This window comes from Photinus pyralis, unplaced genomic scaffold (assembly GCF_008802855.1).
Source record: "Photinus pyralis isolate 1611_PpyrPB1 unplaced genomic scaffold, Ppyr1.3 Ppyr1.4_LG1, whole genome shotgun sequence".
Lineage (NCBI taxonomy): Eukaryota > Metazoa > Arthropoda > Insecta > Coleoptera > Lampyridae > Photinus > Photinus pyralis.
Window position 1 is genome coordinate 293168 of NW_022170249.1, and position 24924 is coordinate 318091.

The 24924-nt window shown below is 38.2% G+C and overlaps 4 protein-coding genes and 1 long non-coding RNA gene across 7 annotated transcripts; 2 read left to right on the top strand and 3 right to left on the bottom strand.

The window, feature by feature from the left end:
* The first annotated feature begins 1392 nt into the window (after positions 1–1392).
* Positions 1393–1961, top strand: LOC116159302. The gene is made up of 3 exons (XR_004142949.1): positions 1393–1602; positions 1650–1736; positions 1787–1961. It is a non-coding gene; the product is annotated as an uncharacterized LOC116159302 (long non-coding RNA).
* A 25-nt stretch (positions 1962–1986) lies between these two features.
* On the bottom strand, positions 1987–3490 carry LOC116159300 (putative nuclease HARBI1). The gene is made up of 3 exons (XM_031472257.1): positions 3012–3490; positions 2666–2952; positions 1987–2605 (listed from the first exon to the last, which is right to left on the bottom strand). Exons 1-3 carry the CDS (start codon positions 3263–3265, stop codon positions 2040–2042), a joined length of 1107 nt encoding a protein of 368 aa, XP_031328117.1. The 5' UTR covers positions 3266–3490; the 3' UTR covers positions 1987–2039.
* Positions 3491–4143: 653 nt separating this feature from the next.
* Positions 4144–6024, bottom strand: LOC116158763 (52 kDa repressor of the inhibitor of the protein kinase-like). The gene has a single exon (XM_031471594.1). The coding sequence runs from the start codon at positions 6022–6024 to the stop codon at positions 4144–4146; it is 1881 nt and encodes a 626-aa protein (XP_031327454.1).
* A 10870-nt stretch (positions 6025–16894) lies between these two features.
* Positions 16895–19138, top strand: LOC116160481. 2 transcript variants are annotated; one of them, XM_031473678.1, is made up of 3 exons: positions 16895–17548; positions 17767–17888; positions 17949–19137. In XM_031473678.1, the coding sequence occupies exons 1-3, from the start codon at positions 17335–17337 to the stop codon at positions 19026–19028; spliced, it is 1416 nt and encodes a 471-aa protein (XP_031329538.1). In that variant the 5' UTR covers positions 16895–17334; the 3' UTR covers positions 19029–19137. The 2 variants fall into 2 exon arrangements, with proteins under 2 accessions (XP_031329538.1, XP_031329537.1); XM_031473677.1 differs by having other exon boundaries at positions 17767–19138.
* Positions 19139–19189: 51 nt separating this feature from the next.
* Positions 19190–21153, bottom strand: LOC116160479. 2 transcript variants are annotated; one of them, XM_031473676.1, is made up of 2 exons: positions 20712–21153; positions 19190–20651 (listed from the first exon to the last, which is right to left on the bottom strand). In XM_031473676.1, the coding sequence occupies exons 1-2, from the start codon at positions 21027–21029 to the stop codon at positions 19221–19223; spliced, it is 1749 nt and encodes a 582-aa protein (XP_031329536.1). In that variant the 5' UTR covers positions 21030–21153; the 3' UTR covers positions 19190–19220. The 2 variants fall into 2 exon arrangements, with proteins under 2 accessions (XP_031329536.1, XP_031329534.1); XM_031473674.1 differs by having other exon boundaries at positions 19190–20011; positions 20069–21153.
* Between the last annotated feature and the right edge of the window lie 3771 nt (positions 21154–24924).

A 24924-nucleotide genomic window follows, 5' to 3' on the forward strand; every position in this document is an offset into this window, starting at 1 on the left:
TTATTAAACGAAGGCGGGAACAGAACGAGATTACTAGGATTATTTTTTGATGGCCGCAAGGACAAAACGCTAGTTAATGAAAAAGAAGATGAGGTATTTCACCGAAGAACAATCTCAGAAGAGCATGTCGCTGTTTTAGAGGAACCTGGATCCAGGTACGTAGGGCACACGACCCCAATCGTCGGTACTGCTCTTGGCATTAAGAATTCTCTCCAGGGTTTAGTCGATGAAAAATTTTACACAACAGACTTAGTGGCTATCGGCTGCGATGGTACTGTAATGAACTACCTTTACGGCATCTAATAACACACCTTGATGGCGAGACAACTGGGCCACCTGGATTTAAAGGTGATATAGGTCAAAAACTCGAGAACTGTGAGAAACTTCCCCTTACTCAATTTCACCCTATTAAAAATAACCTTCCGGCAATGGATTGCAGTAAATTCAATGGTCTTAGCACCGATCAACAATACCTTCTCGAGATGGTACAAGGAATAGAAGCAGGGGTTATTTCTGCATCTTTAACGGCAAGGAATTCTGGAAAAATGTCTCATGCTAGGTGGCTTACAACTGCCAACCGGATTTTGAGGCTATATACCGCAACCAAGGAACCAACTGCCAATTTGCAAATTCTTACCGAATATATCGTAAAGGTTTATGCTCCGTTATGGTTCAACATAAAGCTTAAACCTTCTTGTGTTGAAGGTGCAAGGCATTTTTATAGAATGGTGGAATTTTCTAGGTTTTTTCCAAAAAACGTATTGAAAATTATCGACCCAGTTATTGAGCGAAACGCTTTTTTTTGTCACCCAGAAAATATACTGCTTGCACTACTTACGGATGAAGACCTAACATACAAAGAGCTTGGAATTAGGAGGGTTCTCAAAGCAAGAAAAAACTACAAACCAGGAATTCGTGTGTTCACAGTACCTTCAATAAACTTTAAAGCAACACACTATTCACAATTGATTTTCTGGGACAAGGTGAAATTATCAGAGCCACCTTTAACCAAAAATATGGAACTAGATTTAGGAAAGACAGTCAAGTTTGATTTTCCTCCTTTTCCTTGCCACACCCAAGCAGTGGAACGCTGCGTGCGCCTTGTGACTGAAGCATCCGCTGCTGTTTGTGGCCCAGAAAATCGAGAAGGCTTCATCCAGGCTCGTATAAAATCAAGAAATATTCTACCGACATTTGAAACAAAAGCAGACTATTTCTTAAAGAAATAATTTCCGTGCTTTCACAATTACATTTGTATTACACTTTTGGTTTCGCTTCTTGACTTAAATATCTAAGGACCTGTTGACTTATTATTTTTATGGCACCTAGTTCTAAATGCCAAACTATGTTTATTTGGAAAAAAAATATTAAAACCATATATCTCGGGATATTGTTTTGTTTTTAATTTTTAAGGCCAATTAGGAACCTCAGGATATTTTTGGATGTGATTCAGATTTTTTACGCGCTCTTCAGACGCAAAAAGGAACATTTTATGTCCTATGACAGGCGGATTAATGAAAAAAAATTTAAAAAAATTTTTTTCGTTCCACCCTAATGTAGAACCTTGTGTAGAAGAAAGTGTGGCAAGTACACCAGCAAACGGTAAGTGTACCTTAACACATTAACATTTATTATGTTGTATGTCACAGATTGGAGTACCTACACACCAACTATGTTGCGGACAAAAAAACATAAATTGCTGAGAGAGAAAAAAGGTGATACAACAAATAAGAATGGTTAGTATGTACATAATTTAGCAGTATTAATGACTACATAAAAATTACAGCACTTACATCATCTAAGGTGTTAAATGAAATAACCAATTCCAAAATTGAGTTGAATAAATTAAAAAAAGATTTATTAACTCAAGAGATTAGAGAAAAGGCAGAACTAAACAAAGAGATTTTAGACACTCATAAATTAAAAAAGGAAAATTTAAGATTACAAAATGAGTTGCTATCCTTACAAATTAAAAAGCTAAAAGAAACAAATAGCATTGTATAAAAACTTTACTCTTTAATTTAATGTAATATTAAGTTTTATAATGTAGAAAAATAGTTAATAAATGGTTGTCTATAAAAGTTACGGTTTTCTGCTTCCACATGGTTCTGTGGTTGATCATCAATCACTGGTACAATAACATCAGGATCAACCAATGGTTCCCCTTCATTTCTAGCTCTTGCTAGGTTATGTAAAGTGGCACATGCAATAATAATTTGTTGTGCTGTTTGTAGCTTGATACGTATCCCTATGCTTAGTATGGGAAAACGACGTTTCAACACTCCAAATAGCCTTTCAATTGGATTTCTTGTACGGATCTGGGCCTCGTTAAATAATTGTTCAGCATCATTATTTGGATGCAGTAATGGTGTTATTAAATACTTCTGTATGGCATAACCAGAATCTCCTAAGATTATGCTGTTATTGAATTCACCATTCTCTAAGCGGGCATGAATCCTAGAGTTGTTGAATATGGTTTGGTCATGTGTAGATCCAGGCCATCTCACTACTATATCCAGCACTCGAAGAGATGCATCCCCAACAACTTGTACAATTAAAGAAAAGTATCCCTTTCGATTACGAAAGTACTCTGCATTGTGGCCTCCTACAAATTTTATATATTTGAAGTTACGAATTAGATAAATTGGCATAATTTATTAATTACCTGGGGATTGTATGCGGACATGGGTGCAATCGATGGCTCCTATTGTACGAGGAAATCTGGCAATGTTGTAAAATGCCAATTGATGATTTCTTATTTCCTCTTCAGTATTAGGCATACGAATGTAGTTTTCAGATAAAGTACAAATAGCAGCTGTAACTTTTTTTACAATCCGGCAAGCCGTGGATTTGTGGACCCCACTAAAATCTCCAACAGCTATGAGCATATTCCCTGTAGCATACAGGCGTAATGTTAATAACAGCTGGTTCATAGGTGTAATCGCCTTATTCCTATTGGAAATACACACAGAAATATTGTAAACAGTGATTAATTTGAAGTTTGCACTTACCTATTACTTATAGTTGCCAACTGGCCCTCGATTAATTCTAATAAAAAAAGAACAGATTCCTTTTGCAAACGAAATCTCATCGTAAATTCCTGGTCAGACCACTTTGTAAAATTATCTGGTCTTTCTCGAAATGTACGTTCGCGCCTGACTCTACGATTTAGCTCTAAAAGTAATTCTTCATCTGAATCTGTAGAGCTAGAGCTGCTACTACTATTCATAACTTCATATTGATCAGAATCTGATGATGCATCCATAATAAACAGAAACTTAATTCCAATTATCAACAAAATATGAAAGATGAAACTCAATAAAATACACGCGATGTACTCGGGAAAAAATCATAACCTATAAATTGAAATTCGAACTGGCGGTTGACTAGCCAATCGCTACTTGGACTACAGGTTGACCGAACCGGCGGTTGAACCGTCGGTGTAGAGTCAACCTGAGGTCGTGCAACACAATCTTACAATTAACCTCCGGTTCAAATTCAACCTTTATACAACCGGCCCTTATACCGAATTCGCCTTCGGCTCGCTTGGCATTGGTGTGAAAAAAGTATAGTGTGTGTTTGTCTGTTGGTAAATGTCGTTTGCCAACGTGGACGTAGAGAGTCGAGTTTATGGGAGCGCCAGAGTTAGGTATGTCGAACTCACCAAAAGCCGACAACAGGTTTCAGAATTCCGGGCGAGACCTTCACAATTAAGTATTATTTTATGCCCGAGAAAATATCTAACAGGAAATAAAAACCCCTAAACTCCTTTTACTTCCAAAACTAATCTTTGCAAAAGAAAAATCTCAAAATAGAAAGCACCTAGGTATATCTGGTAATTAGTTTGTGGCGCCACTGTCTGCTCCCGGCGCTACTGACTATCGTCATAGGGCTACTGGAGCGCCACCTATGGCGTGGTATAAAACCGGACTGCGCTAAGCGTCCAGCGTCTTTTTCCTCCGGTTCTCTAAGCGACTACAACCTGTGTAAGTAAACGTTTAACTGTAACCAGTGGCGCAACCAGGAATTGAGATTGGGGAGGGCACAAAGAAAAAGAAAGATACTTATAGTAATTTCTTATTGCGAGAATCGTATTATAAAGACTTCTCATGTACCTAGATCTAATTTCTACAGTCTATTAAGCTAAATAACAAACTCAAGTCTCCTTGGGGATTCTTTCAAAATAGCTAGAATTTCCGCGAAGTTCACAGGAATCTCACGATGGATGTTGAGACTAGCTAGCCCATTCAGTCGAATTTCAGTCATCGTGTTACGAAGGTAAGTCTTTAATCGACGTAGCGTTGAAAACGAGCGTTCAGCAGTACAGGTGGTCACTGGTAGAGTAGCAAAAATTTTCAACAATGTACATACATTCGGGTATACGCTCTCTTTACACTGATTCAGACAATCAACTGCAGTCCGTGGCAGATTTTCGGATCCTTTAAAACTCGAATGCCATAATTTGAGTTCGCTCGTAAGGACGTGGATGTTACTTGCTCCAACGTCACTTTCATATGTAGTAGCCAATTTTTTTATTCCTATTTCTAGCTCCTTTTCAATTTCACGTTTTGTTTTGGACTTCGCCACCTCTTGTTGATAATATTTGGGAAGAAGGCAAACGAAACTCTTCAATATTTCTTGATGTTTCATTAGACGCTGTTCGATACTACCCGATAGACTCTCTGCAAAGGGTATGAAAACAGTTCTTCGGAAATATTCTTCTACATCGCCCGCTGGTGTATTATCGCGATGAACTTGTTTTCCAACTCTTCTTGGAATTTTTATCTCAGTACCCAGAAAGGCTGCTTTCTCACTAGCGGCCTCAAATATTTCATGAAAATCTTCTTCTGCGTTTTGTCTCAATGATTGAATTTGCGCAAGAGCATTTTCGGCATGATCAATCACAGACACTAAATCAGAATCAATTGTTTGGAGTTGCTTACTCAAAATTAATGTATAGCTAAGCAATTTTTCAGAAGTTGATAAAGCGATCAGAAACTCAGGCTGTCTGATAGCGTTGAGAAGAATGTTAGCTTGCGACGATGAATCCCGGTCATCCCATTCACCGATTTCTTCTAACGCTGCTGCTGCTGGTATTAGTAAGTCCCCGGTTACCATCACAGAATCATGGCGTTCGACCCATCTTGTAACACACAGCTTCATCAATTTTTGTCGTGTGGACTCAGGAGCGTGAGCGTTAATCTGTTTTTTTAATACTGCTTCCCGTTTCGGAGTATTGAAAAAAACCGCCAACTTCTCGATTATGCCGAAACAATTTTTAATTTGTCTAATGCCCGATGAATTACTCAGTGCCAAATTGAGACTGTGGGAAGCACAATGTACGTACAGAGCTTTCGGGAATTTCGCAGCGATCCTAGCTTGAGTACCTTTGAAACTGCCACTCATTGATGCAGCTCCATCATAGCCTTGCCCTCTCAGATTCTCAATGTCTAGATTATTCTCTCGAAGCACAGTTTCAATTGTATTTGCTAAAGCTTCGCCGGTTGTAGAAGTAACAGGAACAAATTCTAAAAACTTCTCACATATTGTATACTTGCTTTCCGCATCTCGCTTCAGATAACGCAAGCAGAGAGAGAACTGCTCCATCGTCGAGACATCAGAAGTTTCGTCCGCTAAGATACTAAAAAACTTTGCATCTTTAACTTCAGCGATTATTTTCTCCTTAATCACACGATGTGAAGCCGCTAGTATTTCATTTTGGATCTTCCAACTAATATAGGTTGCATTTTTTCCGCAGTTTTGAAAATGTTCAATGATGTTTTTATCATTAGCTTGAACACGTAACCGTAGCAGTGCGCGCAAATTTCCTTCATTTTCAACAGGCGCGCAATTCAAATCAAACTCACCATGATCGCGGTGACCTCTTAGAGCTATACCTTGTCTTCCACAAAAAAGGACACTCTCCACGATTGGCTTGATTTTCTCAGCATTTCTCTTCGCTTGATTTTCGCTCGCCACGTCAATAACTTTATCAATTCCCTTCATGCTACTGCTACCACTCATAACTTTTTCAAAATTCAAAGCCGCTACCACGGAATGTTCATGATATGTTAAACCACAATGTTGCTGGAATTTTTCCAGAGCTTTCTTCCAATTGCAGAAACCTTTTTTCACAAAACTGCCAGCCGACTGCGATGAATTAATTCCAACACTCTCGGGAGCAAACAAGGCACAATATACACAATAAACGGTATCTTCTTTGCGCGAATAACTAAGCCAAGGGAATTTCTTCAACCAAGAATAACAAAATTTACGTCTGCGTTCACCACAAGTTCGATATGGAAATACAAAGTTGTCATCAGGAATCCATCTGTTTCGTAAAAAATTTATTTTCTCAGCATCAGTTAAACGTCTACTGATCAACGATGAGATGTCCATTGAATTTTTTTCTTGGAAGTTGTGATCTGCGTTCGGTGCATTATCGGTTTCTTCAATAACAACAGCATTTTCCGAAATCACGGCAGTTTCTTGCGAATGTTCATTCTCTGCGGTATTCCTTTTAATTGGTGCGAAAAAATTCAGAAGGGTGGTACTTTTTCTTTTCATTTTGTATGTAGCACTTCTTGAATCTTGAATTGAAACTGTTTTCACGTCTTTTTTACACGTCAAGTAGCCGGAAAGAGACAATCAGGCAACTATGAGAATGAGAAAAATCTCACTTCGGTGGAAATCTGACAAGTCATTCAGTACGAGTTTTACTACAGTTGCATTGTTTATTAAATGCCGCGCTGTCTTTTAAGACGTACCACGTACAAATGCAGATTTTGTCACGTACCTGCTGAACCTGCAAAAACAACCGTAGGCTGTATTGTCTATTCGGCGTAAAATTTGCTTTGCTTTGAAATTATTTCAACCTGCCTGTCATAAACATTTTTTCTCGGAAGGTCAAGAATCGTTTTAAATTAGTACCTACTAACCTACCTTACACCTATTTATAGGGAAAAAAATAAAACCCATTTGATTAAATATACGTCAAGGTCAATTAATTTTTATTCCATGATTTATTCCCATTCCTAATTAACAATTAAAAACAAAAAAAGCAAATATTAATTTATATATAGGCTTGTCATTTAACCGAATTTAACAATCGACTGCATAATTAAATTTCATCGGAGGTTTTTAATTAACAAAGCCTCCTAATAAAAGAAAAAGATCGGAGTTGAACAAATTATCCTTCTTATTTTATTTTCCGTTGATGCTCTGGGGGGTGCACGAGCACCCTTGGCCCCCCCCTTGGTTGCGCCACTGACTGTAACCACATGGTTAGTGTTTTATTTTAATCTTAGCACGCCTGTAATTGGCGTGGCAAATAAATAAGTAGTGTTTTAATATCACTCAAGGAATGATATCGTTCCTCGAAACGAACACTACAATTGGTGACCCGCGCAAAGTGTAATCACGCAGCCGGTAATTAACAACCGCCGTCCGGCCATTTTGAAAACCACGCCACGTGTTTTTTTTCACATCCAACAATGCCACTGGACAATATTACCGACGTTCAAGCACCGTAGGAGGAGCCCCCTCGGGGAACCCAAGCCGGACCACAACCACAAACGACAACCATTGCAGCCACTGCCGTAGTACTTCCCGCGTTTTGGCCTAATCGTGTCGAGCTATGGTTCTCAATGGCGGAAGCCAAATTCGACTTGGCACACCCCAAGATAACTCGAGAAGATACCAGGTTTAATCATGTGCTCACCGTTTTACCTCCGGAAATCGCAGATGAAGTTAGCGACCTAATCATACAGCCGGATCCAAACACCCCGTATACGAAGCTAAAATCTGCAATTGTCACTAGGATGGCCATGACCGACTCCCAGAAGCTAAAAAAGCTACTCTCAGGAGAAGAACTAGGGTCCAGAAAACCGTCTCAGTTACTAAGACACATGCGCCAGCTTGTGCAAAATTCCAGTTATGTTAACGACAGAGCGCTCAAAGAACTGTTCCTACAGCAACTCCCAACATCGGTTCAAGCAATACTGGTATCACTCTACCAGTTAACACTGGAACAACTGGCCGAGACAGCTGACCGGGTTCTAGAAATTACACCGACAGTGGCAGCAGTAAGTTCACCGCAGCCACAAACCGAACAAGCCGGTGCAAGCAGCTCACCACCGAGCTACGATGCAATTGCAGCCCTCACAAGCAAAATGACCGAGTTGCTACAGATCCTCACTGTCCAAAATAATAGATCGAGAAACAACTATCGAGGCAGGAGCCGCAGCCGGAGTGCTTCGTCTTCAAAGGAATGCTGGTACCACCGTAAATTTGGAGCTTCGGCAAAGAAGTGTATTCCCCCATGCACTGGTAAAAAAAACGAGGCGCAGCAGTAGAGGCGACGACTACTGCAAGTCCCTCAGCAACCCGTCGCCTCTTCATAAAGGACCACTCCCTAAACGTTGATTTTCTAATCGACACAGGGGCAGACCTGAGTGTCCTTCCGAAATCCTTTAAGGAACACAATCGAGCTACCAACTTCACCCTTCAATCTGCCAATGGTTCCGAGATAGCAACGTATGGGTTAAGGACTATCAGTGTAAATATAGGTTTACGGAGAAACTTTCAATGGACATTTGTAGTGGCTCAAGTGATGTGTCCAATCATAGGCGCAGACTTTTTACACCATTTTAATTTAAGTGTAGACATTAGGAACAGACAATTAACAGACAATACAACATCCATTAAAAGTAAGTGCTCGTGCAACAAAACTTCAGTGTTATCGGTGCGCACAGTTTACAGTGCTAACAAGTTTTTTAACATCATTCAAAAATATCCCGATGTCGTCAGGGCTAAACCCATTCAAGACCCGATAAAGCATACGGTTGTGCACCATAAAGAAACAAAGGGCCCGCCAGTACACTGCAAACCCAGACGTCTCGCACCGGACAAACTCCGAATCGCCAAAGAAGAGTTCACAAGGATGCTCGAGGCGGGTGTGATACAACCATCTTCTTCACCTTGGGCCAGCCCGTTGCACATGGTACCCAAAGCCGATACCACCTGGAGACCGTGTGGGGATTATCGGATGTTAAATGCAGTGACCACGGCCGATAGATACCCTATTCCACATATTGAGGATTTTAGTCACCATTTACTGGGAAAAACTGTCTTCTCCTCGATAGATTTGGTTAAGGCCTATCACCAAATACCAGTAAACCCTGCAGATCGGCCAAAGACAGCAGTCACCACACCTTTCGGGTTGTACGAGTTCGTAAAGATGCCTTTCGGTCTGAGAAATGCCGCTCAGACTTTCCAAAGATTCCTCGACGATGTGCTACGTGACCTCGACTTCGTCTACGCCTATATCGATGATGTACTGATCGCATCAAAAGACGAAGAGGAACATATCGCACATCTAGATCTCGTACTGCAGCGCTTTACAGAATATGGAATCGTAATCAATCCGAACAAGTGTGTATTTATTTGGAGCTCAGGAGTTAAAATTTCTTGGAGTGAAGATCACTACAGAAGGAATCCTCCCCCTCCCGGAAAAGGTGCAAGCTATCCACGATTTTCCTCTACCGACAAAAAGTAAGGGATTACAGCAATTCATCGGTATGGCGAACTACTACCGGAGATGGCTACCAGAAGCAGCTGCAGCATTAGCCCCAATGCACAGTCTACTTAAAGGCCTGCAGCGTAGAAACGTAGTGCTCACCTGGACAGACGCTGCCATTGAATCTTTTAGGCAAGTAAAACAGAAGCTAGTTAATGCCACTCTGTTAACTTACCCTAATCTATCATTACCAATGAATCTCACCGTCGATGCCTCAGATACAGCGGTAGGTGGCGTACTACAGCAAGGATCACCTGGCAACTACAAGCCAATCTCCTTCTTCTCCTTGAAGTTAAATCCAGCAGAAACTAGGTATAGCACCTACGATCGAGAGCTGCTGGCAATTTACAAGGGGATCAAACATTTCCAACACTTCCTTGAAGGCCGCAATTTCACGGTATTTACGGACCACAAGCCGCTAGTGTTTGCATTCAAGCAAAAACCAACGAAGTGCACCCCGCGTCAGTGTAGGCACCTCGACTACATCTCACAATATACAACAGATATTCAACATATACCAGGTGTGGACAACATCCCCGCAGACACAATGTCCAGAGTTGAATCGGTTACATATAACCAAATCGACGTAAGGGCATTTTCAAAGGCACAGCGGGACGACCCAGAATTAGTGAAGTTGCGCGAGCAAGGAAAATACATTTTCTCAGAAATCCCATCTTGCGTACCTGAAGACAAACTAATCTACGAAACTTCCACTCCACATCGCCGACTGTACGTACCACAGACCTACAGGAATATTATGTTCAATGCCATCCACAATCTATCTCACCCAGGAGTGAAAGGCACAACGAAGCTCGTCGTCTGCAAATATTTCTGGCCCGGCATGCGGAAAGATGTCGCCAATTGGGTAAAAACATGTCTTCCATGTCAGCGAGCGAAAGTCAACAAACATGTGCGATCGCCCATAGGCACTTTCGCAGAACCAGACGCTCGTTTCAGCCACATCCACATGGATATCGTTGGACCGCTACCATACTCCAATGGAAAGCAATACCTCCTCACAATGATCGATAGATTTACCCGGTGGCCTGAAGCGATTCCAATACAGGACATCACAGCCGAAACGTGTGCTAAGACGTTCGTAGAGTACTGGATAGCACGATTTGGCGTCCCTTCAACCGTCACCACGGATAGGGGCAGGCAATTTGAATCATCCCTATTCGCCGAGGTGAGTAAGCTGGCTGGAATCCAAAAAATTCACACCACGTCGTTCCACCCACAAAGCAACGGACTCGTAGAGCGGTTTCATCGTCAGCTAAAGGCAGCGTTAAAATGCCACGAGTCAGATTGGACCGAGTCGTTACCTTTAGTGTTACTGGGAATCCGCAACACAGTAAAGGAAGGCGTTAATACAACACCAGCCGAATTGTTGTACGGAACAACCATGAAACTTCCAGGTCCAATGATGGAACCACCCGCAACGAAAACTCCCAACCATCTGAGTACGACTTCGCATGCAGACTGCAAAAGCACATGGGTAACATTCGTTTCCAACATACGACAAACCACAGAACACCATCCACTTACCAACCAAAGGATCTGCAGACCACAAAGCATGTCTTCATACGTGTCGACAGAGTACGGAAACCGTTGGAACCTCCATACGAAGGACCATACCTAGTCCTCAGCAGAAGCAACAAATTCTTCAAGGTTCGCATTCGGAATAGGGACGAGAACATCTCCATAGACCGATTAAAACCTGCCTACTACGAGGGGAACGACACTCATCCAGCTGTTAAACCGACTACCACGACAGGACCTCCCGTGCCAGTTCCAGACCCTGCTGGAAAACTACCTCCTCCACCGACCCAGGAAGACAAACCTACAAGACAAACGCGTTCAGGCAGACAGGTGCATTTCCCAACGAAATTCAAAGACATGGTACACACCCGCCAAATACCTACACATTTGTAAATAATTATATCTTCATTTTGTAAATAACTTCGTTTGTAAATATCTTAAGTGGGCACATTGTTTAGGCCAGTATAGGTTAAGTTTGGTTATGTATTCACCAGTGGCGTGTCCTGTATTAACCTTTATACTAAAAAGGGGGTGATGTGGCGCCACTGTCTGCTCCCGGCGCTACTGACTATCGTCATAGGGCTACTGGAGCGCCACCTATGGCGTGGTATAAAAACCGGACTGCGCTAAGCGTCCAGCGTCTTTTTCCTCCGGTTCTCTAAGCGACTACAACCTGTGTAAGTAAACGTTTAACTGTAACCACATGGTTAGTGTTTTATTTTAATCTTAGCACGCCTGTAATTGGCGTGGCAAATAAATAAGTAGTGTTTTAATATAACTCAAGGAATGATATCGTTCCTCGAAACGAACACTACAAGTTAAGATTCTGTAAATATCACAATATTTAATAAAAATCTTTAAGCAATACATAAACAATTTTTTAGTTAAGTATACATGCCTACATTACACCCCTCATGTTCTCTTCTCTCAAAGTAAAACTAATCTATGTTGTGTCTCACTATATCATAGTCTTACTGTCTTCCAAATGAAACATTTTGAATGCTCGTCTTACAGAAAATATTTGTTACACCCTGTAGCTTCATTTTAAGTTTTTGTTTGAATTTGTATTTTAAAAAAGTTAAAAAAAATTTTCTTAACTACAAATAGCCTAATATTCTAAACTAAGGGAGGGCGTAGAAAAGTGTAGTGTGTATGGCTGTTGGTAAATGTCGTTTGCCATCGTGGACATAGAAAGACTAGTCTAAGGGAGATCCAGAGTTATGCATATTGTGACCGGATCCGTTTATCGACCCCGACATTCGGGACGGCGGTTGGTTTATGCCGAACTCGCCTTCGGCTCGCTCGGCATTGGTATACGAGGCGCATGTATTAAGAATCGAAAGTCTTTAGTTATTTTACTTGGTTGGGGAGAGAATTTTTGTTTGAATTTGTATTTCGAAAAGTTAAAAAAAAATTTCTTAAATCTACAAATAACATGATGTCCCAAGCTAGGTACTTGGTGTCACACTCTGTTTAGCTTCATTTAGAATTTTTGTTTGAATTTGTGTTTTTAAAAAAATCCTAAATCTACAAATAATCTAATGGGCAAAGCTGCTTGGTGTCACATTTTGTTTAGCTTTCATTTAGAATTGTTGTTTGAATTTGTATTAAAAAAAATAATCGATGTAGAGTGTAAGGGAAGGCCCTAGCTATGCCGAACTCTCCTTCGGCTCGCTCGGCATTGGAATAGGAAATGCGTGTGCCAAGAATCGAAAGTCCTAGGTCTTTTTGCTTAGTTAGGTGAAGGGTCGCAGAGTTCCATTAAGAAATTTAAAAAGTTAAAAAAATTCTCAAAACTACAAATATCCTAATATCCAAAGGTGTTTGTTGTGGAACTGTTTATTTTCATTAAGCATTTTTGTTTGAATTTGTGTTTCATAAAAAGTATTTTAAATCTACAAATAATATATTGTCCAAAGCTGCGTGGTACCACTTTCTGTTTAGTTTCATTTTTTTGATTGTTTCCAAGTGAGACGTTTAAAACTTGCGTTATTGAACACGTTTGACTACGGCCAGAGATTTGATTTATTAGCCCCCTAACCTAAGCCACAGCCGTCTATAATTACAAGCCATGCTGAAAAGTTTGGCAACGTTGTTCGAAAGTCAATCGGTGGGCCGATGTAAGTTTTAATGGCGTCTTGTTGCTCTTGAAAAATGGCATTTTCCTCTCTCCTGTGTTTCGCCTTGGCGGTTTTAATATAGAAGAAAGATACTTAGGCAGCTTACAATTGTGCATATATATTATTTATTTACAAAAATGGATAATAACATTTTTATTTGACTTTAAAATTCGGAACGCTGTAAATTGGTAACTGCATCATAATGTGTTTTCCATCGAGATCTCCGAAATTGGTGAACTTCTGTCGAAAGAGGCCGAGGTGAAGCACACGCTTGAGCACTTCATTTCGGTCAAAGAACAGTAAATCGCTGCGCATCAGCGAGGTTATATCAACGACCAGGTGTGATTCGGAATGGCAGACTTTAAGCCAGTCGCTACTCCAGTGGGTCTAGGTACGAAGCTTTTAAAGAGGGGAGCCCCGTAGACTTCAAATTCCCGTACCATGAACTCTTGGGAATAAGTTGAAAGGTTCCTTCAGAAAATCGATTTGACATGTCTGTGCTAGAATACCTGAAATACAAACTAATTGTATTTTTTCACGATAAACACTTACTGTACTTACGTACCAGGTAGTGTGTAGGTCATATTTGAGCTTGTACAGGTACTTTGAACAAATACAAGTGCTTGTAAAGGGTCCAGTAAGGAGTAGCCTGCTTTAGAGGTTATGACAACAAATCGATATATTTCGTTTAGCAACTTACCTGAATAATAATTTCTGGTCATTCCGTACGGAGTAACACAAATTGTCGCAATTTCGCTCTGTTAAGACAGGTAAATTGGAATATTACACCCAAAACACATATAACATACACCCAAAATCTGTCAAGTTGAATTAGGAAATCGGCCTACCATACAGTGTTGCCATAATTCTCAGCACGGCTTGTAATTATAGACGGCTGTGCCTAAGCTAACTAACTAACCTACATCCAAACACTATCTTTACTCGAACGAGCGGAGAAAGCGGAACTTAACTATCAGCGGAAATGACCTAAACAAAACCCCCTATCCGAAGAATGAGCTGAAAGAGAACTATGTTGTTGTTAGGGAAGTATTATACACTACGTGTACACCCCTCAACGCAGTACGCCTTGGTACACGTCAGGGAATACTCCCCAATGGAAGTTGCGCTAAAAAGCACTACTTGCTAAGAAAATACATCGACGGAACCGGCGCAACGTTCAACTGAACATACGCGGTTGAAATGTGGTATTGTTTGAACGTTTATATTGCGCATGCGCCGATACAGATGTATTTTTTTCAAATGGCGCCATCTATACAACTGTCATGGGAACTGTCAAAAAATCTGGGACATTACAATTTTGACCATTTTGAAGGAAATTTAACGTGTTTTATCGTTGTTATGAAAATGTCATCGTAAACGAACCTACATTTGCACAATTTCGAGTAATCGACTTGATGTCGACCAAAAATTCATGCCGATGTACATGTTGCTACGTAGCATAAAGACATTTACGATAGAAATGGTATGAAAATTTATTATTGATGTAACAAATTATCCGTGTTCTTCAAGAAGAAGTCCTATAGAAGGTTATTCATCAGTTCATCAGTTTATATTCCGGTTAGAGCAAAAAGTATGTGCAAGATTCTAGCGGAAACGAAAGCATCTCGTCACATGAAATATTCATGCTTAGGAAGGTAGCGAAGTGTTACTTTTAGTTCGTTACCTTCCACTTTTATTTCTACATGTCCACTAGTATTAAAATGACCACCTATTACCACTTGGTCCAAACAGAGAACTACGTTATTATTATAAAAAGGTATAAAAGCTCGTACTTTAAATATACTTATTACCATTACAGGACACGATATTGTTATAAAAAACTCTCTACGATGTCTGCGACGGTGCATAAGACGACGGGAAAGTTTCAGAGATTTTTGCTTGACGTACAGTTTGAGAGTGTTTTAAAAGGTATTCACCTAATAGGGGTCTTTGATGGGCGGATTGAATCCATACAGTACTGGCGGGATGTGGGGGTTGAGATCCGAGACTTAGAGCGTTATGTAAGATTGAGTCAACCAAACGCTATCTACATTTTAGATGCCGATTTATTCATCGCGATAAGTGCGACAAGGGTGGAATTTGGTGACAAACGAAAGACAAAGAAGTTTACTTGTGTGAACGTGACTCAGAGCACGTTCATAAAGAAGCGCATAAGTAATGAAGTGTCGTACACGTTTAGACTTATGACCATCCCGAGTATTGTTACGCCTTTTGAAAGTATCGGCCAGACTAACGATAACTTAGGAAGCGATGAGGAAGTAATCGATGCAGACGAAATCGATATCATTTACGAAAACATCAGGAGTAAGAGAACGTCAGCAAAACGTGGGCGCGGTGCATCGATCGTAGCTGGCAGACGAACCGGAACATCTTCAAATTCTTCCCCAAGCGTTCATTCGCTTGCGGAGGATTTGGAGAAATCGAATGTGACGCAATTTCCATTAGACGTGGACAGCGACTATGCCGACAGCGATGGCGACGAAAAGACTAATGCATGCATGGGAGAAGGAGACAGCGATAGCGTCCAAGAGGAAGTCGACCCGATGCAACAGACGTACCAAGAGGTCGAGAGTTGTTTCGCGAAACCGTGGGTTTGGGTAACGGGAGCCAGTAATTTGAGTGGTTTATGTATCGTACGCAAATTTATAAGCGAAGCCCCAGTCACCTATATTTATTGTTATCCAATACTTGCTTGAGGATGAAGTCCATTTGTAAAGAATCTCCAATGCAAAGGCATGTGAAATACTACCTACGAAACTATAAGTTCCAACAAAATTGTAAAAACTTCTTTGTCTTAAAATTTTTATGCTTTCAAGTACCTACCTATACCGTATAGGTACCTACATATACATATTCTAAGAATTGTGTTAGAAATCGTGAACAATTTTAAAAATCATATTTCCATGCGTAATACATTCATAAACAATAAATAAGGAATACTACACAAACTCCTCACGATCACTCAAAATGATTCAATTATTTTCATGGATTTCTATTATAGCATGTACACTTTGTATGTGGAGAAATCGTAAAGAAATTTCTCCCGATGAGGAACGTGTTCTATAGGAGGCTAAAACAACCACGAGTGTAATAAGTACTTTGGATGTATTGTTAACTAAGACATTGTATTTTTAACATGCACATACAAAGTGAAATCACTTGCTGCATGCAAGGCATCATTTGTACAAAGTGTACATGTACATGTATTTTTTAATATTTTTTTATGGTCCACATCAATTTAGCACAAAATAGATAGAAGTAAATTTATATTTAGATTTATGAATTTCTCTAGAAACTGCCTACACAAAACACCAAGAAACCGCAGAATCTAGATGATGTCAAATTGAAATAATCTAGCAGATCCCCTATTGATTCATGATTTTTTGCTACAGCATGTACTTAGTGTTTCAGTAAAAAAATTTTGTAAGATTAGTATAGGTTATTGTTACTTAAATGCTGTATACTTTCGACCATACACTTTGTGTACTTTAAAAATCTTTACAATTCTACATTAAATAAATAAAACTACATAACATTTCGGTTTAATGAACATCCAATACATTGGATTATATGTCTTTCCCCCTTTCGAATGTAAAATGGGGAAGTACTTGTAAATTACATGTCGCGTGTACGATCTCTATAAGTGCGTTCGGTTTTACAAGATTTGGTCGCTCTTTTAACTCTTTAAGCTCGAATTGCGTTCGGTTTTCACCTCATATCGCTCATTTTAATCTATTTCGTGTTCGGTTATATGCACTCTTGTTGCTCCGAGTTAGCTCGATGCGCTCTATCACTTTAGACCGAGTGTACCGATTTAATTGTCAGTAGGTCAACTGTACCGTTTATAATACATCGCGTGCATCACGTGATCAAAAAACAGCTGTCAAATCGCTCGTAGGACAAACATACCCTCATTTCATACAGGTTAATATACTATTAAGGAAAAAATTGGAAAATAAACTGAAGAATAAACTTGCGTACGGCAACATAAAACGTTTAAAGTAATTTAATATAGTGTAGCAAGTGTAGTGTAGTAATTATATAGACATAAAAAGTACTTTGAAGGCTTAGGACAATATGCCCAACTTTTGCGCTGTTGCTCAATGTGGCAGTAGAAGTAATAGAGACAAAGTGTCGTTTTTTCGTTTTCCTTCCATATATGACAACAACAAAAAGGTCGATCCTAGAAAAGAACGTAGACGAGAAGCTTGGATATTAGCAACGAGAAGAACAGATCTCACGGACAGTAAATTAAAGTACCAAATGATTTGCTCAAGACATTTTTTGGAAGGTATGTTATTTAGACATTAGCTAAATTTGTTAACTGTGAGAGGTAGAACTATTTGGAAAAGGAACAACAACACGCCAGTAAAAAATAAGAATACTTTGTTAAAAGCATATGACTTACAATGTGTGAAATGTGTCGAAAACAGATTGTTGTTTCCTTTTCTAGTTGGTCTGCTGGAAATATCACGTTACAAAAAAAGTAATAAGACCGTTAATTTGTAGGAAAACCTGCAAAATTAAGTGATGAGAACCATCCAGATTGGATACCATCACAGAATATGGGTTACGACAAACGAAAAGCGAGTATGGAAAGATATAATAGATCCAAGAAACGCATAAAACAAGTAATTGGCACTTTGCAGGTATGTTTTGGCTGTTACCTCTCTAATCTATTTATTTTAAAGGAATCCATTCAGGAACCCCTACTTAACATGGAAATTGCCACTCATTCGGCAGAAGTTTTTGATAATCTAACATCCACACTGGAAACAACTGAATGTACAAACGTAACAGAAAAGGATTTGGAGTATGGATTATTAAAAGCAAATGAAGAGATATACAGACTTCGAAAGGAATTGTCAGTTCATAAATTTAGTATGAGTGATATGAAGGATGATGCAAAATGTAAATTTTATACGGGACTCTCTTTTGAGGTTTTAGAAATTGTTTTTCAACTTGTAGAGCCTTACATAATGATAACGCCTAACACAACTTTATCTAAATTTGAACAAGTAATATTAACACTAATGAAATTACGTTTAAACTTATTATTTACTGATTTAGGTTACCGTTTTAACATATCTCGTTCCACTTGTGGAAGAATATTTAAAAATGTATTGCATGTCCTTTACAAGAAATTAAGGTCTTTTGTACAATGGCCAGAACGAGAATGTTTGTGTGCTACAATGCCCAAATGTTTTAAAGAAAATTTTGGGAATAGGGTCACTGTAATAATAGATTGTTTTGAGATCTTCACAGAAAAACCAAAAAATAAAGAAGCATCTTCTCAACATTTTTCGCATTATAAACACCATCACACTATCAAATATTTTATTGGAATTTCGCCACAGGGCAGTGTTATGTTCATTTCAAAGGCATTTACTGGGCGAAGTAGTGATAAATTTATTACTGAAAATTCAGGGTTTTTAAAAAATTTGCTTCCGGGGGACCTCATATTAGCCGATAGAGGCTTTTTAATTAAAGATAGTGTCAATTTATGCATGGCAGAGGTGCAAATGCCAGCATTTCTAAAAGGAAAAAAGCAGTTGCATCCCAAAGAAGTGGAGGATACTCGTAAACTTGCAAATGTAAGAATACATGTAGAAAGGGTTATTGGGCTTTTACGAAGAAAATATAAAATTACTTCCAATACTTTACCAATGTTTATGGTTCGTTCAAAATATAAAAAAATTCAAACAATAGATAAAATTCTTACAGTATCTTGTGCACTTATTAATTTTTGTCCAAGCATTGTTCCACAGTAATAGCTATTTTTTGTACTTTCAACTTGTACAAGGTATTGGTTATTAATAAAGTTCATAAATTTAAGAAAAAATTTACAATATATACAAATAAGATAGATACACTACAACAATCAAGTACATAATATAATGTATCACATTCCAGAAAGAATAAGATTAACTGTAAAAAAAATGTCTGAATGAATCCAAAATATATCATTTGCGAAATTTAAGTGTTGCACATTTTTTACAATACCACACACCCTTCGGTACACTTTTTTTCTTTAAATCTTTTAAACTGTACCACTGTACACTACAGTATTTGTTAGCACAACAAATCATATCGTGTTGCCCTACTTTATGCTTAGATGTGGGTACATTATCTTGCACGTTTGTAGATATTTGTTTTAAAGGAAGTAGTCTTGTAAAATACTTTCCAAGTAATTCAGGCATTATTACATTATTAAAAAATGCTAATGCTTTTTCACTCTCACATTCCCAAAATGTTTTGTCACTATACACTCTTTCCAGATAAAAATTCTTCTTCGACCATACAACCAAATCACAGTATGACCTTTCGGCAACTGCCATTTGCATTTGTACTTGGTGAAAATAAGAGTGATTCTGATCAAGGTCGATGCTCCATATATTGTCCTCCAGTACGTTTGCTTTTAAACACATGTTCTTGAAGTGAACCAATTCCTCAACATTGCTGTCACGCACGCAGTATGGACATTTAATTTCCAGACAACCAGATCCACAACAATCGCAACTCACCAGACCATCAGGGCTTGCACCAAAACATGGAAACATTGAGTTAATTATCAGCCCCGACGTTTTTATTACAAAATTCTCATGTTTTGGAAGCATGAAAGCTTTATATGCCTCTATAGCATCTTTTTCATGCAAGCATCCATAAGTGGTCTGCTTTGAAAAAAAAGGTTTCTTGTAGCAGATTGCCTTAATTGTGCTTATTGCGGGTTTTGTTAATTTAGTTCTGCAACAGGCTTTAAACAAAGATGCAGTTATGCGCCCTTCACGAAAACAAAACCAATTTTTGTTACCTGCTTGCCCCATTGTTTTTTCTTGAATGATTGCACATTCATCAGAAGTTAGATGAAAATCAATTGTTTTCCCAACTTCGATTAGCTCGTTCAAGGTCTTGGTTTCATGTTTTTGATCATACAAATTGTTTAAAATTCCACGTTGATATGTCGCTTCTTGGTTTTCCTGTTGTAACGTAAAACAATATGGGGATGTAACTTTTAATATCACAGGGGTATTTTTCAGCGCACTGAGCTTTTCCAAAAAGGTTGCCTTTTCTAAATCACCTATTTCATCTACATCACTATTACTTGAAGTGCTACTGTTTTCATGTTTATGCACAGAATAATCCACTTCTTCTACACTACTAGGCACACCTAAGTTTGTGTTTGGAACCATCCAGTAGGCCTTTTCACCAGTGACCGAGATTGGCTCTGTATCCCGAACAGCAGCTTCAACTGCGAATAATGCGGCACCTACATGACTGCAGCACTCCCCCAAACCTGCAGTACAAGTACAATGTGCTGTAAGTACTTCACCATTGTTTTTTACAACACACCAAAGGCTAACTGGAGGTAAATTTAACCTTTGTGAATGTATGACCTGCAAGAAAGAAAAAACTATAGATATACATATATTACTATACAATGTTAGGCAACATACCTCAGAAAGTAATAAAACATTATCTGAGTTTGTGATTTTCTTTACACACAATGTTTTAATCCACTTAGAATGGAATAAATTGTACGCCTCCAGGCTTTTATATGCCTTAAACTCATCTTGTGTGTACGCACTTTTATTAAAAACTAAATAATTTACGATATCGAAATACGTAACTCTAGGAAAATCGTTAATGTTTGTTGAACATGTACCAATACTAACTAAATAAGGATCTACATTATTAACTAATTTAATTTTGTCCAAGTAACGATTTTTAACGTCTGTTGGTAAAGTATTAAAATAGTCACTTTTATCGCACATATTACAACACTTAACAAATCAATTCTATTTCAAAAATTTAAAAATTAGGGCCACAATTTGCATAAAACGTATAGCGAGCAGTGAAGTGTTTGTCCTACAAGCGATCAGCTGTTGTATCGTGACGTCACATGCACGCGATGTATTAGCGCTTTTTCTTTACTTATAACCTAAAAAATGTCGGAAGAATTTAGTACTTTCGCTTTTAAGTGCGATTTATGTAATTCAATCACTGAAAATGTTGAAGAAATGTTTGCGCATATGCTTGAAAATCATAATTTGCAAGGTAATTTTGAAGTTATCTTTATAGTTTGATACCACTAATTGAAATAATTGTAGAAGGAGAAGCTCTGCAATGTATAACTACCAGTACTGTGGAGTCTCAAGGTTTACCTTTTCCCGAGAAGGCAACAATCGAACCGAAAGTATGGAATTCTCAAATGACCATGTCATTCATTACTTTAGTTGACGAAAATCAGACTGAAATGGAGCACTCTGTAAAAAAACATGTTTGGCAAAAAATTGCCTCTCTTATAAATAGCAAATTCAATACTACTGTTACATGGCAACAGTGTGACACTAAATGGAAGTCGTTGAAGAAGACTTACAAAGATATTAAGGATCATAATGGCACTTCTGGGAAAAATAGACGAAAGTGGGAATACTATGATGCAATGAACCAATTATTATTCAATAAGCCGGAAATTGAAGCCATTGCTACATGCAGTAGCCATGCTGGCCTTATTGTCAGTGCAGAAAAGGGTTCATCGCCATGCCATTCTGGAAGTAGTACTCCCACAAGTAGAAGTAGCACTCCTACTCGAGACAAGGGCGAAACATCTTTTTCAAGAAAACGTAAAGCAACCTTAAATGAAGTAGACAAAAGACACAAAGATAAGTTGGCAAGGCAAGATCGTTTTCTTTCCTTATTTGAAGAGTTCGTTACTACATTTAAAAATAAAAATCAGTGAAATAATGTAATATTTGTGTATTTACTTTGTTATCTACATGTATTACTAATGTACTTTCAAAATAAAAAATTCATCAGTTTTGAAAACGTACATTAAGTGGCAATGTATTCATGATATAGTTACGTTTATCAACCGCAGGTACATCGATAATACGTTCCTCAGCATGTGCAGGAACCACGTTTCCTACTTCTACCTCATTAGGTTCGACAATGTCTTCTGGAAAATCACCTTTTACGATACATATATTATGCAAAATACATCCAGATACGATTAACAGTGAAATAAGGTCTAGTCGCACTGTTTCCAGAGATTTTAAGCGACGAAACCGTCCTTTTAGATAACCGAACGCATTTTCTATTACTACTCTACATTGAGACAATTTATAATTAAAATTTTTTTGTCGAGCTGTTAATCTTCTATATATATAAAAATGTTATGTTGGTTTGTGTACGCCTTAAAAACTCGAAAAGTTTTGCACCGATTGAACTGAAATATATACACGATATCCAATCCGCTTCAGGGATGGTTTTTATCTATTTTTCGCGTCAGTAAAATGACCTCGCCCGCGAGAAAACATCTTTTCTTACGGTCAGATATGTACCAGTAACCGCGCCATCTGTCGGAAGCGAGGGACACACTCGCCATACCAGCCAGCGACTGCGAAATTTGGGCAGCGGTGTACCAGTAACCGCGCCATAGACTAAATAATTTTAGTCTATGACCGCGCCGTCTCTGGAATAAAGTTACAAACATTATTATTATGGCACAAAATTGCAACAAAACATTATAAACATTATAAAAAAACATCATAAACATAATACATGTATTTAAACATAAACTGGTGATTGCAACTGTCTGCGTTTGCTTTCTGTAGTTGTCTTATTACACAAAAACGAAAATAAACATTATTATTATGGCACAAAATTGCAACAAAATATTTAAATACATTATACAAAAAAAAATTCATAAACATAATACCTACATATGTTTAAACTTAAACAAAAACGAAAATAAACATTATTATTATGGCACAAAATTGCAACAAAATATTATAAACATTATAAAAAAATATCATAAACATAATACATGTATTTAAACATAAACTGGTGATTGCAACTGTCTGCGTTCGCTTTATGTAGTTGTCTTATTATAAAAAAAGGAAAATAAACATTATTATTATGGCACAAAATTGCAACAAAACATTTAAAAACATTATTAAAAAAAAATTCATAAACATAATACCTACATATGTTTAAAGTTAAACAAAAACGAAAATAAACATTATTATTATGGCATAAAATTGCAACAAAACATTTAAAAACATTATAAAAAAAATTCATAAACATAATACCTACATATGTTTAAAGTTAAACAAAAACGAAAATAAACATTATTATTATGGCATAAAATTGCAACAAAACATTTAAAAACATTATAAAAAAAAATTCATAAACATAATACCTACATATGTTTAAACTTAAACTGGTGGTTGCAACTGCCTGCGTTCGACTTCTGCATTTGTGTCTTCTGTCAGTGGGCTTTTTTCAAACAATGATTCCTCACTGGTTTCTGTCAGTGGACTTTTTTCAAACAATGATTTCTCACTGGTTTGAGTCTCACCTGACACTTCTAATGATTGCAACAGACTGAGTTCGACTTCTGCACTTGTGTCTGCCAATAACATGTCGAAGTCATCGTTCAAGGTATGTTGAAACGGAAGTTCTGCGTTACGAACTGGTGCCTGCTTCTTCGCAATATTACCAGTCGTTTCCAGCACTCTTTGTTTTCTCTTGGCGATTGCTGCATCCTTCTTTGCTTCGATGTTTTTCTTCAGCGCATCGGCAAGTTTTTTACGAGCAATTTGGCTGCGTTCTATGGTGTGGCCGCACATTTCACAGTATCTATTAGATACGCATACATATGCTGTGCACACGCAATATTCAATTCAGCATTGAAAGTGAGGAAATTACATATAAGTCGATAGACGCTGTTGTGGAGGCAGATGAAGCAGTTAATTATCCAACGGAATTTTTGAACTCACTTGATCTGCCAGGGATGCCACCACACATATTAAAATTGAAAATAGGTGTGCCCATCATCATGTTGCGGAATATTAATCAGCCAAAACTATGAAACGGTACGCGACTCGCAGTTAAGAAATTAATGAACAACGTAGTGGAAGCAACGATTTTAACGGGGCCTTTTAAAGGTGAAGATGTCCTCATTCCTCGAATTCCAATGATCCCGACCGATACACCATTTCAATTTAAAAGACTGCAATTTCCAATACGATTGGCGTTTGCAATCACAATAAATAAAGCTCAAGGGCAATCTTTGGAATTGTGTGGTTTAGATTTAGATGCCGATTGCTTCTCACATGGACAACTGTATGTTGCGTGTTCCCGTGTTGGCAAACCAGATAGCCTCTATATCTACGCAGACAATGGAAAAACAAAAAATATTGTATATCCACAAGTATTGCAAAATTAAACTTATATAAAACAGATATGCTTTGTTTTGTTCCTTATTTCTCATTTATGCAACCACAATGTGCCCACAGCGAAGCGTGGCAGGGTACAGCTAGTACACCTATATTTTTAAAGCCCACTATGAGATATCGTGATAATGAATATGCCAAGTCTCCAACCAAATGAGTGTCATTTGGAAATGTCACCTCTCCCGTGGTAATTCTTTGACATAAATCGGATTTTCTGAAAAGCCTCAAATCATGGATAGAACCCGGTTCGCCTGCATACACGTCTGTAAAAAGCTTCTGATGATCACATACTCCTTGCAAAAGAACGGAGTGATAATGTTTTCTATTGCAATAGGAATTAGGATTGTCTTTTGGTTTTAGTATTCTGATATGCGTACCATCTATGGCACCGATAATGCTTGCAAGATATTGAACTATTATATGAAATTGC

Bases quoted from the DNA above. Each gene is read 5' to 3' on its own strand.
- LOC116160481 (XM_031473677.1), top strand. From the start codon at position 17,335: ATGCCCAACTTTTGCGCTGTTGCTCAATGTGGCAGTAGAAGTAATAGA. The intron at 17,549-17,766 runs GTATGTTATTTA...GTTAATTTGTAG, and splicing joins CTCAAGACATTTTTTGGAAG to GAAAACCTGCAAAATTAAGT.
- LOC116160479 (XM_031473674.1), bottom strand. From the start codon at position 21,029: ATGTGCGATAAAAGTGACTATTTTAATACTTTACCAACAGACGTTAAA. The intron at 20,012-20,068 runs GTAACAAAAATT...CTTTGTTTAAAG, and splicing joins AAAAACAATGGGGCAAGCAG to CCTGTTGCAGAACTAAATTA.
- LOC116159300 (XM_031472257.1), bottom strand. From the start codon at position 3,265: ATGGATGCATCATCAGATTCTGATCAATATGAAGTTATGAATAGTAGT. The intron at 2,953-3,011 runs GTAAGTGCAAAC...TATTTCCAATAG, and splicing joins TTGGCAACTATAAGTAATAG to GAATAAGGCGATTACACCTA. The intron at 2,606-2,665 runs GTAATTAATAAA...TAAAATTTGTAG, and splicing joins TGTCCGCATACAATCCCCAG to GAGGCCACAATGCAGAGTAC.
- LOC116158763 (XM_031471594.1), bottom strand. From the start codon at position 6,024: ATGAGTGGTAGCAGTAGCATGAAGGGAATTGATAAAGTTATTGACGTG.